General features: G+C 38.9%; 1 protein-coding gene across 2 annotated transcripts in view; it reads right to left on the reverse strand.

Moving 5' to 3' along the window:
* LOC149297974 (zinc finger and BTB domain-containing protein 16-like) overlaps nucleotides 1-17,820 on the reverse strand; it is a 61,271-nt gene extending 43,451 nt beyond the window's left edge. For both annotated transcript variants that reach the window (XM_089487948.1, XM_089487947.1), the window contains exon 1: nucleotides 16,592-17,820. In XM_089487948.1, coding sequence (XP_089344074.1) covers nucleotides 16,592-17,820 — 1,229 coding nt within the window. The remainder of the gene's footprint in view (nucleotides 1-16,591) is intronic.
* Nucleotides 17,821-18,060: the final 240 nt, after the last annotated feature.

Raw genomic sequence — 18,060 nt, forward strand, 5'->3', positions numbered from 1 at the left:
ATCATAATAACATAACATCGAAAAAGGTGTTGTGTCTTAACACAATGTTTTATTTTTATTTTTTTTTATAACAAAAATATATTTGTCGTGCGTAATATTGAGTGTGTATATTATATTTTTACGTTTTAGGGATGCTCTCCCAAGTCAACATGTAGATACCAAACACCACCTTATTTCCAGGCCAAAAGAAACCCGATTCCCCAATTAACATGCCACCATCACAGCGATGATTGCTCTCTTTTCAAGACACTAGGTAACTGATGGCTTCTTTTGTTAGTAAATACAAAGCTTGCTACGTTTTTTTAGACCTATTGTTCTAATCAGTTTGGCTTTTTATATTCAACAACCGGTTATGTTGCATTAAGAACGACTACTGATTGAGTGTTACTGTAGTAGATTGTGTGTGTGTGCGCATTATCACATATATATATATATATATATATATACACACACACACATACATACACACACGTGATAATGATGCTCATACAGTATTTAGAAATGTGTTATCTCTAAAGCCATCCATCTCCACAATGTTGTCACAAAGGTTGCCTAATGGGAGGTCTGTTATAACAGTTTTTTGTTTTAAAATACACTATAAAATCCTCAATAGGGCTTTTCTGTTTTCTATTAGCAGCATCGTTATTCTGTACTTTCCGCAGATTTCTGAAAAGCATTGGCTAACGGCTGCAGGCTAACTGGGGATTGTGGGCATTGTAGTCCACGACAGCTGGAGACAGAATAAATGGCGATAGTAAAAATAAGAATATTGTTCCTGAACGTCAGGCTCAGCAATAATCACTATTAAGAAACATAGTAACAATAACCCTTTACATTTACCCCGGAAAATACAAACAGTTGCCATTTCTATCATATATTAAATAATGGCCATCTTTGCGTTGTGCAAAAACGATCGCTTACCTCGAAGTGCGTGGTCTGCAGTAGCTTAAGGGAAAAGATGCTAAAAGAGCGTTTCTTGGCTTAAGGAGCCCGGTGGCACAGTGCCACCCCATTGTGGAAATTTTTATTTTTATTTTAGCTGGGACAACCTTATTACCCCCTACTTAATGTTTCTTATAGCATACGGAGCGCAGGAGCCGAGCGCGGCTTTCATTTATTTTATTCACTTTAATTGGCGTATGACATTTATTTTAATAAATGTGCCTTTTGTATAAAGGGGGATAGCCTGATTATTTTAAGCCATCAAACCACTGCTTAAAATGCAAGCGGAAAGTCAGTTAGAGCGGCAAAGAGAAGTATTTATTGCCGAGTCCCTGCGGACAGTCAGAAGGCTCATTTCCCCAGTGAGGGTTAATGTTCTATCGCCAAGTTACAGTAACACTCTTTATAACTTGCTGTCTGTCCTCTCCTCACTTCAAAAACGTTATTGCCTCAATAAACGGAGCGGCCAGGAAAGACGATTCAAATCAAAGGCAAAACCCCATATAAAAAGCGGAAGGGCTGTAAGTTTACACACCTCCCTAGATGCCCCCTGTTCCAGGATTCTACTACACGTTCTTATTCGCTCATCCACGGCCCTCGTGAACGGTGGGCTTTCATCTAAAGAAGGTGAATGTTTCGCAAGAACCGGAATATGTATAATCAGCAAAAAAAAAAAAAAAAATTAAAACCGCTCACATCCTCTACAGAAATAACTTATTTATGGCATCTTTTTCAGCATCTAGTGCAAACGATCAGCCCGTGTAAAAAAAGACCTTAATCACTCCTCCGTCTCGTCTTAGATCGAGGACGGCCGTATATATGCCCACCCTGTCCATGTTTAAGTTCCTCCACAGTATTAGCATCTACCACTTCTGCTGGGAGGCTGTTCCAATACTCCCCCCATTTACACAATCATTTTTCGACTCTCGGCACTTCATTTTCAAACCAAAAAGTTAATATTTCCAATGTTTGCGGTGATGTTTTGCAACAAATAACAAAAAAAAAATATAATATATATATAAATAAAAAAAAAAAAAAAAAACTTTTCCAGTTGTGTACTATTCAGAGACACTTTAGATAAGAGATCTAATCGGTTCCAGAGTGTAAATAATGCAGGGTATGAAGAGGCGTCAGTCGGGTTGATAACTTTTTATTTTTGCGGCAGCAGTGGGAGCGGACTGTGGGGTCTTTCAGAGAGGATGCATTATGAACCCAGGCAAATTTAAAGGCCATCAAAGAAAACCATGACTAACGGCTTTCATCGAGGGTCACTTGTCATTGGCTAATGACAACTTCTATACTCACAATACCTATCTCACGCTTCCCCCTTCTTTCACCACTAACCCCTTCCTCAACAGGCACCGTCACGTGCGGGGGAGGGGAGGCAGAGTCAGTGCAAAAATATCAAAGTTTAACCATTTCATTATCGCGCTTATATGTTTACGCTGAACAAACGCCCCGGAGGACGGGGATACTCCGCAATAACAATAATCATACAAAGTGCATAACAGAATATAGACTTTTCAGTTTATATCATTTGATGCAAGCCTTTTATTATTACGCCAATAACATTTTACAAATTTAAATACTTCTTCAACGTAATAAAATTTCTACTTTTCTGCTCAAAAAAATGGACCCCCATTGTAAACCCGTTATTGATTTATATAGCACCATCGTGTTCTGTAGCACAGTACAACGGGCAGACAGGGACCTTACAATTTGTGCATCACATCATTTGAAGAAACAAAGAAGAGGGGAAGGGGGATCCAATTCAAAACGCGTTTACTATCTACTAATCTATAAGCCTTCCGGTGGGAATGGTGGCCATCTTTGGAATGCCTCAACTTTTAGCCACACGCATAAGTCGCATATAGTAGCCAGTTCACTAGGAAGGTCAGCAGCCTGAGTTATCGTTCAGAATATGTTATACCAAAATAAAAAAAGGAACAAAGAGTTACAGGTGAGACACGAATTCAGGAATATAATCATCCCACAAACATTACACACAATACAATACAATACATATATATATATATATATATATATATATATATATATATATATATATATATATATATATAGTGCCATCATATTCCGCAGCGCTGTAAAAGTAGCGCATGACAAAATTTGTCTAAGAGGGACCCTGCTCAAACAAACATACTATTACACGAGAGCGGTAAATATCCATACATATCGTCATCATGTGTGGTCACAGCTGTAGACCAATGAGGCCATTAAGTACATGCAAAACTGCCAAGAGGAGCTCTCAGGTTTGATTTTAAGTGAGATCTCTTACTAATGAGGTTCTTAATAATAACCCAAAACCAGATTTTGTAACAAAAGCTTTACCTGTAAGAGTAAAATTAAAAATTCTAAAGCAAAATCGTACAATATGGGTGCTAAAATAGTTGATAGGTGTCTAGCCTAGAAGAAGCCCGCCCCGACGGGTGAAACGCGTTGCTGGCTTGTTTATCATTGTCGATTTGATGCTGCACTTTCTTATGCAAATCCTCATGTAAGGTATTTACTACTATTAAATTATATATAATATTATATACACTGCTTTCATATATATGCTGCTTTTGGATCTTCCCTTTTTACCGCACTGAGAAACTTTCCAGATATCTACTTGGGATCACTACAGAAAGATCACCTATATTGCCTTCAAGGCTCAACATTATCCTATATTTAGGATTTTTGTAAATCAGAGGACATTTTCACATTTTTGACACCTTCCTTTCCTATATACTTCACATGGTGGGGACATCATAACGCCATTGTATTTTATGAGAAACGCATCTTTGCCATTTGCATGTTTAGAGTCATGTTTCACCCAATCACTGCTAGCAGAGCTTATAGACATAGACATATATACCGCTAATCAAACTACTACTCGCTTTGCTAAAGGCAAAAGAATAATCGTACAGCGATTAGAATCTCCCATTGATCCGAAAGCCGTGACAAACTATCACAGCTAGACAGAACCTTTATTTCTTAAGTTACAGTACTGTGGAATATGTTTACATGTTTAATAATAATAATAATAATAAACACCAACAAGTCAACAATCACTGATGATGGCAGAAAGTGAAAGCATAGCAGTCAGTCTTCTCAGCAGGAGAGCGAGAGAAAATAAAAAGGGCTCTGTACACGTATGCAAATGAAGGCTGAAATGTACCGTTTCCCATTTCTATTTAGCGAGAGATGTGTATATATATATATATATATATATATATATATATATAAAAAAATGTAAACAAGGTATCCATCAAAATGAGGCAAAACAAGTGGGGGATGATTTTAATTTTTACAAGATCATGGCAGGTCGCCCGCCTAGTGTATGGGTGGCAAGGTAAGCATCTGGGGGCCCTGACCCTGGATAATGTGCCCAGGACAGAGTATAGAATAAGGAACTGGCTGCTTTCAGAAAATGTTGGCATATGAGATGTAAGTGATGTCATACACCAGCGAGCGCAAATTCCCAGAGAAGCCTTTCTACCTGTGGCTTTAAGACATCAGCAGAGAATGAGTTAATTAACTCTGAGAAATAGCTAAGAGCCCAGATAAACAACCCCAGCCCCCACGTCAGTCTATTCTCACCAACCCTTTACTAGCCCCTTTCCAGCCTCAGTCAAGCCTGACAAAGTTACAATAAGCTCCTTTGGTCCGGTGCAAAGCCCCCTCCCCTGCATTGTACATAGTCCGGCCTACTATGGCCTGAATGAGCAAACACAGTGTCCTTTGCACAAGACCCTTCTCATCAGCTTCTCTTTTCACCGGGACCAATGAAAGAACTACAGTAAATAATAGATCTGGGGTGTTTAGGGCTTTGCTTGCCCTATAGCCATTGTTTAGGAAATACTATCCTCCTAAAATACTGTAGCAAGCAGGTTTACCACCCCCAACCAATTCATAACAATGCTGGCGACACTTAGAAGCAATGTAAGGAAATTGAACTTAAGGGGGCTTTAAAGGGATCCTTGACATTTTCTTGATTTCTCGCTAGCAAATGCACGGGGATTCTGCAGAATGCCCCCCATAAGCATTTGCCCCTGTGCCCAACCCCCAGATATTTTCAGAGCAGGAGATACATTTGGCCAAACACATGTTCTTGTGCGTGTCATACTTTGCGCTGACTCTGCAAAAGTCATGGGGGGGGTCTAAAGAACACTGGCACTGATTGGCTGCTTTAACCATCTGACCACAGATGCTCAGATCCCTTGCTTCCCAAATCCTACATTTTTTTTTTTTTTAAAATTTCAGTGCCCCAAATTGAACATTTAATTCTGTTATAATACATATTTATGTAACACACACTTAGCATATAAAACCCCCTTAAACTGTAGTTAGCAGAAGCCTCGCTTTAAACCCAGAGTCATTACAGGGATTGACAAATAAGCTATATGTCGTGTATATAGAATAGATTCATTTCTTAAATTGAAACAGACGCATGCCATCAATGCACACATCAGCGTAGAGTAAGGTGTCGCTAACACAATCATAGCTTCTAAGAAAACGGAAAGAAACATCTAGTATTTCTGAGAACATAGAAAGAAGAAAATCCCATCACCTTAGAATATAAGCCAAATGACAAGACATTCAGCCGCTAAAGAAATCTATATAAAAATAGTCCACGACACCAAGCCCAGTCTCACTGAGTTTACCATTTCCTACAGCGCTCTTTGTAAACGCGCTCGCAAGTTTCCTTTTCTGCCCACAACTATACATAGAAAGAGGGGAGGTCTGGAGGCCGGCGTCTAATGCGGAGGTTAAGCGTTTCGAGAAGAGACGAGTACTTAGGCTGCAGATAAGTAAAATAACGCTGCGTTGCCTTCTCTACACCACATAATGCCACAAAAACTTGAATTGGACAAACCAAACAAAACCGTTGTTGGTGAACGCCGACCGGCGGTTGATGGCAGTTATGGGTACTAGTAATAAATGGTTATGCTAAGACAGGATAAAAGAAATCTAAAGCTAACCAGCAAAGCAGTAGTCTCTTGGGTCACATCACCCGAAATATAATAAGACCTGCCAATGATGGAAGTTCTAAATGGTCTATGGATCATTGTAAAGTAATGATTATTTTGGAGTAATCTAATACATGGTATGAAAATGCAAGAGGAATCTTCTTGTACTTTTGTTATTTTGGTTAAACCCGTCACAGTTCAAAGCGGGGAGAAACTTCCTTGTTCTTGGCAAATTTCCATAAAGTATTACAAGAAATATTGTTCTTCTCAGCAATGTGATGATTGGCCATAGGAGAAAGAAGTCATAGGATTGGCAACCAAACACTTGATCTTCGATCAATTCTCAATAAAAACTTTAATTCTAATAAGTGTTATATTAGTTCTTCAAAACTGCCGTGCAAAAGTTGGTTTAAACCATAGGTGAATTGAGTGTAGATAAGAACCATTCAGTGCACCTGGTCTGCCCTAAAAAATGGACAATATATCTCGCCATTGATCCCCATCATGAATGCCAAGTGTGACATCTCATCTTACTACCTGAACTATGTATAATGCAAAACCAACTTGGTCTGTCCTTCTGGAGAAACTCAATGTGGTTGGCCTTTTGTAATGCTTTGTCAATGAAAGCAGTTGAGATTTTTTATCTCCCCAGTGTCAAAAGACTTCACCTGCTCCACCCAGCCAGGTAGGAATGTAGAGGAGAACCTAACCAGGATGGGTTCATAATAAAGGAGCCACAGGTACAAAAACCGAGAACAAAATGTGACGTCATATCAAAGAGTAGATCTGTAAATGAAGAGGCACATAAATCATGGCACAGGGTGACATCTCGTTACCCACAACTATTAGCTTGGGTTTTGTACAAGTAAAACCAGAAAAACCAGCTCCATCCTAAGAGAGGGCATCACATCAGCAAAAAGATTGGGGGGGGGGGGGTATAAAGTTTGTTGCGATTGAACATTGTCATTTATGGCAAATTCTTATTTTTTAGCCGGCTTAAACTACTAGTTAAATTTCAAGTCACCCTAATTTACAGGTTAGCAACAGCACTTTCCGACTTGCAATCTGCAAATTCCCTTACAAATCATACATTATTTATAATGAACCGGATTAGAATGCACGTGCTAATTAATCATCCTCCTCTCATTAAGAACAAAAAGCCTGCAACATTAATACAGCCGAGCTATTTTGATGTGTTACACATGTAAAGATAGACCGTGCTATATCGAGAAGCGTTAGACTGTGGGGGAACTTGTAAAGCACAGGTATGAATCAATTCCGTATAATGAGCTTTGTGACTGTGTGTATTGTAGTGTTGTGGCGTTCGAGAATTTAATGGAATCTGCAATTTCGGAGTATTTTTGTTTATAGGACTATACTATAAACACACACACACACAATACTATATGGGTATGGCAAGGTCCGTACTTATCGTTGATACATCTGACACACGCCAGGCTAAAGTTGACATGCTGCTTGAGTTGAAAAAGCATAGGCGGCCGACAGAGTTATAGAGTTGAGTTGAGTATAGAATAGAGTTGAGTGGGGCCACAAGTAACAGACAACTGCATGCCTGTAATTTATTGTCCACTGACCTTAAAAATGGACAGTTCCACACATCCCGATCAGTGCCTGGTAAGTAGTTTAATATGCATTATGTAGATGTTGGGGTAAATAAATAAAATCGCTTACTTTTAGGAGAAGCAGCAGAACAGACACATCCTTATTCCTGCTTTTGCATTATTATTGGCTGCTTGACGCAGCCAATCACTGCCAGGAAAGAACATGCATCTGGAAATCGCTACCATTAATGTCAATGCAGGTGCTTTCCTGGCAACAATTGGGTCCAAGTTAGATGCCACAGCTGGAACGGGCGGCTGGCGAGTACAACGGACATGCGCTTGGGAAAGCAGAAGCTCTAATGGTGCAGCACCAATGCGCTATAAGTGTTCTAGGAGGAGACATGCATATAAGGACATTATACTGTATATGCCTCCAAAAGGTACAGTTATAGGTCATTTTTAATGGCTAGGATGGATAGAGTAGCACGAACATCACGATACACACACGTATACCAAAACACAAAAAGGTTTTCCAATAAACAGAAACTAATATGCTGCTGGAGCATGCACCTTAATCTAGACTGCCTTAAATTCTTTAGGTATTTTCACACAGATTGGCAGCTTTACGGTCAATCACAAAAAAATAAGTTTCTATGAACTACATATCATGACAGAAGCATTTAAATAATTCCTGTCTTGTAAACCCCCTTACAGAAGGTATAGCATTAAAATGACAAAGGGGAGTATGATACTAAACAATATATGACATCATAGAAAAGTGATTAGGTTGGGAGTTATGTATAAATAGTAAACTTAGTGCAATCACCATAGCAACCAATGGAATGTTCTCAGCACTTTGCACCAGTGTTGCTTCTTACAGAACGTTTCCATTCTCTGACACTATAAATTGCTTGTTGAGTCAAAAGGCTTAAATTAGTACATGGCAACATCGCAAAAATTAAACCCACACGTTTTCTGTATCTGTTAAACGCGCCGCTTAACAAGTAGGCATTTTACATTTATTAATAGGAAAATATTGCCAAACATAACGCTGTTTTGGTGCGTTAACCTACATATTTTGGCGGGGTTTGACGAATATTACATCTTGAGAAACAAAACTAAAATTTATTAGCCAAAACGATTAAGTACAGCGGAAATTAGACAGGTAACGGTAAACCATTTTTCTGCACAGATGGTTCAGGATGAGAACACCTGCCCTGACATATTAAAGTAGGTGATTTATACGTTAACCTTTACTGCAATGTGGCAACTGAATTCTTTTATTGACATTAAGAATCCAGAGATCCTTGGAGAATCGTCAATTTACATGAAGTCATTCATATAAAAAAAAAAAAAATTCTTCCTATGTACCTGTATTTAAGGGGGACTTCATCCCTGTGGGGGGGGGGATAAAAAAAAATTAAAAAAAAACAAACAAAAAAAAAACACACGCACACATAACATAAATTTGTAAATTTATTTTAACTAACTAGTAAATGTATTTAATATATATATGTATAGATTATACACACACACATACACATACATATATATATATATATATATATATATAATAGATTATGTGCTGAAAGGTCAATTAGGTTCAAATTTCAATTAAAAAATAAATCACTTGCGATATATATATATATAATTTTTTAGATAGTACAATAGAGTAGCTCATTTAGTAATTTGAATGCATGTTTTCTTGCATTGGAGCAGAAAACAAAATAAAAAATAAAATAAAAAATGCATGTAGTCATTTAAGGATAAGTGAACACACACACACACACACACAATCTTGTTCCAAAATGTCACATCCATGTATAAGCTACAGCAGTGCGGGATCGGTTGGTGGTATATCAATAAAAGATAATAGAATAAGCCATAATAAATGCAGCCATATACCTTGTATGTTACCTCGTTAATGAGTATGTTGGTTGGTTGCTAAATTTTACATTAGATAATAAGAAACGGACACTGAAAATTTAAAGCATAAATATTTATCATATTGCTACAGCGTCTGAAGGGACAGCGATAACTATATTAACAGAAAATGATACAATTGTATTAAAGAATGCTAAAAGCCAGCTTGCTATCTGTCTTTAAGTGTCAGTAAACATGTCACATAATTAAGGCTTGTATATCACTCACAGGAAGTTTTTGCAGAGGCCAAGATATACAAGGGGTGATGACAAAGTGGCCTGCTAATTAGCTGCATACCCTGCTTAGTACCTTAAAAGGTTAACCTTTTCTTTACTGGAAAACAAACTAAAAAAAGTCATTTAAAAATACCAATACATCTGTAGGTTAAAAGGCGGCAGCATTTTTTTTCGCTTTATGAAAATGCATTGAGGAGCCATAAAAAATACCACAAAAAATAAAAAATAAAAATACAGAAATGTGTAATTCTTTTGGAGAAAAATAAATAGTTAAGAAGCAAAAACCTCAAACATTCTTTTCAGTTACCGGTTTTTTTTATTTTTTATTATTATTAACATGAAAATAAAATGCTTCCTCTATCCATCGCGCCTTCCCCTCCATAAGCCACTGTTATCTTTGTTTAATGGAGAAACAGTCGTTTGAACCACCTACATGAAGTAGATTGACAGATAAAACAGACCACAAGCTTATCAGCTGAACTGATTAGAACCTGATTTCAGAAATAAGCCTAGCAAGCAGCTATACACCAGCACTGAAGTGTAGAGCTAAAAGGGGGTCATTGTTCTTGCCATGTTCTTCTCTGGTCTTTCTAAACTTTAAGGAAAGGATCAAGATATAAAATGGAATTTCATTTATGAGTAACTTGATCATAAGACTTTTCGTCACAAGAGTAAGCATTTTCAGGCGTTGTGGTGGACCTCGGAGTAAATCCCCCATAAAAAGCAAAGGCTTCCACAGCCCTCATCAGTTTATGGACACATTGTCTAACTCTGGTTAGCTGGAACCACCTGACTTGTCTTTTGACCCATAGGCAGAACATATGCCTCAAAAATTAAATTTAAGATTAAAATATAGAGTCGCATACCAATCATACAGGTACTGTATAACATCTCATCAACAGAACTCACTAACATGAGCCACGCAGAAGTTAGGATGTCGTCAGGTGACGAGACCCACAGCAGAGGTCCGTCTCTCCACTTTCAGTGGTGCCTTATGTTGAATAGAGGCCTTTATTAGGAGTTTTCAGTTTGGCAGCCTTCCTACCATGTCAAATCTGTGACCCAAAAACCTTAAACCCAGGAAAACCATCACCCAAAGCCACCAATTTTATTTTTCAGGTAAAATTACATTCCAGTTATCTATTGTATAAACCTACTGTCCTGTCTCTGTTATCCCACTTGGAAAGTCAACTTGGAATATCTCCATTTATAAAACAAAAATGAAAGAGGGTATGGTTAGAAGCAAATGTACATCAAACAGTAAGTAGCTAGAAACTTACTGACTTTATGGAATGAATTGCTCCTGAAACACAATTATAATATTAAGGGGTTATCAATAAAAAATACAGACACATTGCATATCAGCGTAGACTGAATAATAGAATCCAGGAACAGAGGAAAGAATGAATAAACTATGGAGCGTGTAGGAAGAGGTTCACTGGTACTTTAATCCACACACACACACACAAGCAGACCCCGCCAACCCTTCTGTCAGATCTGGAAGCAATTACAGACAGTTAAAGTAATCTACTTGCCACTAAATTTAACCCCAAACACCAACACTTACCCCTGTGGTTAGAAGAAGCTGAAATTGCTTTGTCCTCGCACCCCCTACCTCCCCTCCGGCACACCTCTATGCAAAAGCATGAACTAATTATACTTTAGGGAACCCATCTAGGACTTTAATTAAATAAATAGGTAAAAATTGAAGAATGCCAGATAAACCAATTAAAATATAGTTACCAAGCCCCCCCCCTCCCAAAAAAGAAACAGCAGTTAAATCGACATTCATAATTAATTCTGTTTACCATACGCACACAAAAATTCATACACACACGCAATTTAGCTTTACACACACTGCAAAATTAGGGAATACGTTCAGGAGCGGGAGCGGGGCACTCAAAGCCAGGAACTTTGTATAAAAGTACTATAAGGCTAGATGGCAGCTCTCGGGCAGCGCCCTCAACACCCGATGTGTCTGTGTGTATTAATGTATATTTGTTATGAGTGTTTACTGACCAAGTACAGAGCTGCGTAATTTGTTGGTGATTAATAAAAGATAATAATAATAATAATAGCTAATTATCTATAGCTATATTTTACTGTACGGGCTTGCAAGGAAAGCACAGAATTTGAGGTCAGATAAGAACCATTTGGCCCATCTAGTCTGCTCATTCATAAGCACACGCTCGCATCCATAATTCTAAACATGCAGCTCGTGTTATTATTAAACACACACAAATAGACCTACGGGATGCAACCAGTTAACCCCCAACCCCACAGTCCCCTTCTAACAGCCCATAAATAAGTCACCTCTGCCTATTAGTCCTCCAGCTTCATTCCAGTACAGAAGGCTCAGCCCCACACCCCAGGAGCCTCTGACAGGGCACAGGCAAAGGTTACCCAGCACAGGTCAGCTGGGAGGGGAACCTTCATTTCCTGAGCCAGGCCAAGGGCCGAGGAAAAAAGCTTAGAACTAATCAGGACATTTCTCTCAAAGCGAGTTCAGGCCAGGGGGCTGGCTTCCATTACCAAGACTGTGATACCAGGTGCCACTAATAAAACCTGGCCATTCCTGGCATTAATCAGCATTTCCCGCTTAAACAAACCCCTTTGCACCACCCCAGTAGGGGTTAACGTGTATACGGACACACAAGTTATGTTATAGGTTGTGTAAATGTAACACAATTATATGCTTAAGGAGACACTCCAAGCAAAAGTTTGAAGTGCCCTTTGGTTGTATGTAAAATGTGTATTTGCAACTTTTTAATTAAATTATTTTGTTTCACAGGAGTAGCTACTTACCCATGAGCCTTTGTGTCACAAAAACCGCAAAATATAAACTAAAAATATAAACGTTATAAAAAAATAAAAATAAACAGTGGCTACATTTTTTTGATTCAGAGATAAATCCGGTAAGTAATTTTAGCCATTTTTTTTTTTTTTTTTTTTAACCTTATCTGCCATAACAAGTAAAATGTTTACAAAGCCCCACTCCCAAACTAACACCTTGCAGCATTTCAAATGGCCAAAAATGATGACCACTTCAAGAGAATCTATTTACTTAAGTTAGCCGATCACACCATATAAAAAATGAGGCCGAGTGAGATTCTGGATAGCCGAGCCTAATATGTAATGACTAGGAGACAAGTTTTTAAATTGGTAATAGGCTTCCACAAGTCATCAGGGACCCTGGGCTAGGCAGAATAGTCTGCGAATATATATATAGACCGCGAATATGCCTCAAATATGAAAAGAGTGTTAAAATGTTATATATTATATATAGTACCCACAGTTCAGTTTAAAAACCAATGCTAATTTTAAGAAAAGTTATTGTGTTACATCCTGTGTACAACACACTCATGTCGTCTTTGTGCACAAGTTGAACGTACAAGTTCATATCGCACAGTATTTAGGTCTTTTATTCTCCCAGTAAGACCATTTCACTTTTGAAAGCCATTTGGGAAATGACTTAGAGTCTCCAGAAAGTATTTGCTTAGAACATCATAGCTTTTCTGGGATCACAATTAGTAGCCCAGCACACGTAGGGTTCATACCAGGATTGGGAATTACAGATACCCACCCTAGAAGGTGCCAATTTTAGCTTAGGACAGAGGTAACCAAGTTCTGACACAAACAAATGTTTCTCAAATGATACGACACCAGTCTATACGACACCTTTCTCAGAGGTCAACCCCGTTCAATGGGATCGAGTCTTTTGTTCATCGTTACGCAACCCAACTGTTTTGGGAACATTAACTACCAACATTTTTAAAATGCAAATACATATTTGGATGGATTTGAAATATACTAATTATGAAATAGGAAGTATAACAGTCTCTAGTGTTCAGAATTTGCGTATCAAGCTTAATTTACGCATTTCCAGTATATACATAAATTATTATTATTATTAAACCCTCATCTATGTTCACCAGACAAGACAGAAGACTAGCTTTTCCTACAGAAATCTCAACAACGATCACCTTTTTTGCCTCTTTATCCAATTTATACATACGCACGCACACACACACACACACACACTTAAAATAAAATAAGACAGTATATAAATGTTTGATGGGATCAGCACCAAGGCAAGGCCATGGCTGAAACATCAATAGATTCATATGAACCCCCAAAAGTGGAAAATGCAATCTGTGATTGCGCGTGCTCGAGCGGAGGCGCCCGGTACTCCGTGGTGTAAGGAAGCACAAGCTGCTACGTGAACAAGCAGAGTTTTCCACTAATACACCTTGGATTGAAACAGGGTAGGGAAGAAATCGTGGTAAAAATGAGTACAAGAATAAATGAAAAGCATGAAGTCAACAGGTATCAGATTTAACCAATTCCCGATGTTTTCTACAGTCAAGCTTCTCTTGACTTAACAATTGCAATGAAATAAAATATATATTTTTATTCCTGAAAACCTGAAACTTAATGGCCGCATGTCCTTGAACATTTGCATTAAAAGCAAAGTTTAAAAAAAAAAAAAATAGATGACATAATGCCCATGTGAGGATAAGTGAACCCTTCTGACATCAAAGAGGGAATATACTTTTGCTGCAGCCTTGCGGCCAGAAATCCATAAGCGTTATATAGGATGGGTAGTGAACGGTGTTATGTGCCTTCCTATTATACGCTTTCTCTTAACCTTCTGCTGCTTGCATCGGAAAAAGCAAGTTAGCAAAAAGCTAGACGAAGCTTCATCTGAAAAACCAACCACAACTATAAGAACAGAACAGATTTAAGCAAGAGAACATAAAAGAAATGTTCTAGGTGGAAATAACACCATTATTCACCCCTGCACGTTAACTGTTAAAAACCACAACTGTTGATTAAACAGACAAGAGTAGGAAAGGTGGGCGGAAGAAAGAGATAGAAGATACTTTTAATTTGCACCAAATCTCTCGAAGACCCAACCAAAAGTTATATTTTCAAAGTAGCATAGGAAGGGAAATATATCCTACATGGATGGCTCTCTATATAGCGAGCATTTTAATATACAAAACACATACATCATGTGACATTGATATAGGATGCTGGGGGCAGAACTTACACTGGTCAATTTACGTTCTGGCACATAACATGAGCGTTATATATAACCCATGACAATCAGCCAAGCTTCCCAGGCCCATCTAGGACAAAGTTAACCAACAAATAGCTTTCCATGTATCGTAGATTTTTATCTTATGAGAGCCTTGTGAATGGGTGCTGCAAGGTGCGAAATAACTGAAAAATATCTGACCTATTCATATAATGGATGTATATTAACTGCAGACTAAATAAAGCCCTTCCGTCGTTGAAGTAAACTATTCTACTGTACATGTCAGTAAACTTATTCCACATGAAGAATACTGAAACCGTAGGATATGAGTAATGGGCAAAGAGAGTTACATGAAATCACGCGGGCTTGAAGATGAGCAGTAGGAATTTCTGGTTCCTCTGCAATACAGACTCATCATCTCTCTCTGCCAAAAGAACAAGATGTGAACTATGCAAAACTGAATTAATTCCACCTCATCATTCAAACGCAAATGTTAAATTACCCCCCCCCCCCCGTAAAAATACCAGTAGTTTGTGTCTTCATGTAGACAGAATGAAGGTTTCTGGCATGCAATGGGTTAACGGGCTCCTCTCAAGCAAATTTGGGGCACATTATGCGTTGCGTTAGCTAGACTGCGACCAAACGCATAGATCCAAAATGTTATTGATTTGTATAGACATTCTTTGATGTGCATCTCATGTCGCCCTCGAGATGTAAGCTACGGTCATTCTTACTGTTGGTCATGCTCTGGAAGCCAGGCTTCGATGCCCACTGTGAGGCATTTCGTTACAAACGCAACACCTTCATGCTTTCTACAGGGTGAATTTTGATCGTGCCTGCCAACTTGTGCTCTTATTTGCACTTTGGCCCGAGACCGAAATCGAGTGACCGTAAAGGGGTTAAAATGTTTCAAAGGTTCTTAGTGACTGCTGATTTACAAAGAAGTTTTCAGGTATGGACAGATGCCTTACACTTCCTCGTTCTGGAAATGACTTTGCATGAAAGCATGGTACATTGTATCAGCGATCGGACATTCATCACGCCAACCCTATTAGTTTCCCGAACTGCATTTTTTGGAAGACGTAGTAAAAGGGAGGAGTTTGCAGAGAGCACAAAATGTTACACACAAGTACACACCACACCTCAAGCGTGTGTGGCAAGACTACTATTGCAAGGCACACCTAATTTCACCTCTCCGTACCCTTCTGCCGCCTCTAGACCTGCGATGATTAACTCACTTTGGTGCCTATCAGCCATTCATAAAAATAAATAAATAATGGGTACATTGTGTCCTCACTTCTCTCCGCCTGTTGTTGAAACGATGAGCAAGTTAGATCAAAGCTCTCTGACATTAGGATACAGTTTGTACTATGCTGAAGTAGCATGACCAGCCTTTAATTACACATACAATACATGCTTGTGGAAAAACACATTCTGAAATGTACCGATTCAGTGCTATAAAAGCTACTCACCTGTAACCAACCATAAAATTCAGAGGAGTTACATTTTTTATTTACCCAAGAACATAGCAATGGGTGGATAAGTAACTTTTTGCTGACTGGTACAGCACATTCATAGTTCTTCCAAAATCTTGAAAACAAAAATAGCATTTGAGCTAAATCGCTCCTGTTATGATGTATAGGTCATTGTTCTCCCCAGGGGTCCTACTCTAGCAACAGCCGTGCACAGATACCTACTAAAAAGGGTCGTTTTTGAAGAATCTTTATCCCAAAAGTGTGCCTTTTCAGAGCAGTATTTTTATAGAGAACACTGCAGTTTGCCTATATTGTTGTAACACAACAAACTGAAAATAAAAAATGTACTTCTCCAATTTCATGATTGTATTCATATAACAGCACCACATTCATAAAAAAAAAATAAAAAAAAAAACAACATTTAAGAATAGAAAATTCTTACCTGTGATGTTCCACAGAATCATTGTCCGGAAGATGTGCTCCACAAACACTGCAGTGCTCATTGAGATTTCTGGCATCGTTTTTCATGCCAGCTGCAATCTCACCAAGTTTGTTGAACAACTCCCTCTGAATAAAGCCTTGTGGGAGAAGTCCTCCATATGCACTAAAGTCCATGGACACAGCTAGGGTTGGTTGCATGTGAAGAGCGGATGCCATAGAAGTTGGCACAGTGATCATAGGTTCACCCTTGTGATTTGGGAGGACGGAGTAGACGCTTAATTGCTTGTCAGCATTGGCGACTGCATGCTCAAGTCCAACATGGAAACCTTGACCCAACTCAGGTGGCTGGTCAGTAGCATTCTCATCACGGCCTAAGTTAAGATCTCGAGCACTGGTTATGACACTGCCTCGTGTAGGTGTTCCTGGGCTTTCCTTGCTCTTATCTTCAGACTTTTCCCCACCTGAGGTACTGGACTCTGCCGTTGGGCTGTCTTGATTAGTGACCTCGTCAACCTGCATGACTTCTGTCTTCACCTCTGAAAGACTCTGGTGCCTAGTGGTGGAGTGCAAGTCTAGTGCATTCTGTTGCAGTGCTCCTTGAAGTAACGATTGGCCAATAGTCATCAAGCTATCGACAGCAGTCTTGGTTGGGCTCATGCTTGAAAGTCCATATGATGTGGACACTGATGGACTCTGATCCACCATGCTCTGGTTTCCCATGCTGGCATAGCCACTCTCTTCACTGGAATGCTTTGTGTTTAACATGTTTTTGATAAACCTTGCCTTTCTATCATCTTCATCTTCCAAGGCTTTGTCACCTGAGCAAAGCTCTCCATCATTCTCTTCAGAACTTTGGATGGTCTCCAATATCTTCAGGCACTGCTCTTCTAAATACTCAATTTCTAGTATTTCTGCAGCATACAAGAGGTCATCCAAGTCTTCAACCTTCGCTTGTAGCGTAGCTGTGTAAGCATACTCTAAAATCTGCTGAAAGGTCTTTGGCGACAGAAAGTCCAAAGTGTAATGCTGGCTACTTCGGTGGAAAAGGATCTCAAACATTTTGCTAGTACAAGCCAATATTGTCCTGTGGGCATGAAATTCTTGAGTGTCTACCATTATGACCACATCACAAAGGGTCCCCGCCAGCCGCATTTGATTGGCTTTAAGCAGAAGGCCCGTGGGGTGGTTGGGGTTCTGTAATTGTATCATACCCATATTAGTAAAATCCATAATGCTCCTGGGGTGTAGTCATTAGGCTGTCTGGGTCTCCTTAGGGTTGGCCAAGCTTGGGAGCTAGTCAACCTGTGGACGCAGAAGAGGGAAAAAAACCAAAACGTTAACAATGGCATTTTATACTGGTTGTGAAGCATTCTTTTGGAGTCTTTTAGTGTGCATGGACTTCAGCCAGCATTAAAAAAAAATATGACATGAGATGGTAGGATGAAATAGTCATTAATGTTCATGATGCTT

Source organism: Sceloporus occidentalis, unplaced genomic scaffold (assembly GCF_023333645.1).
Source record: "Sceloporus occidentalis isolate IW3139 unplaced genomic scaffold, rSceOcc1.0.p SCAF_35, whole genome shotgun sequence".
NCBI classification, from domain to species: Eukaryota; Metazoa; Chordata; class Lepidosauria; order Squamata; family Phrynosomatidae; genus Sceloporus; species Sceloporus occidentalis.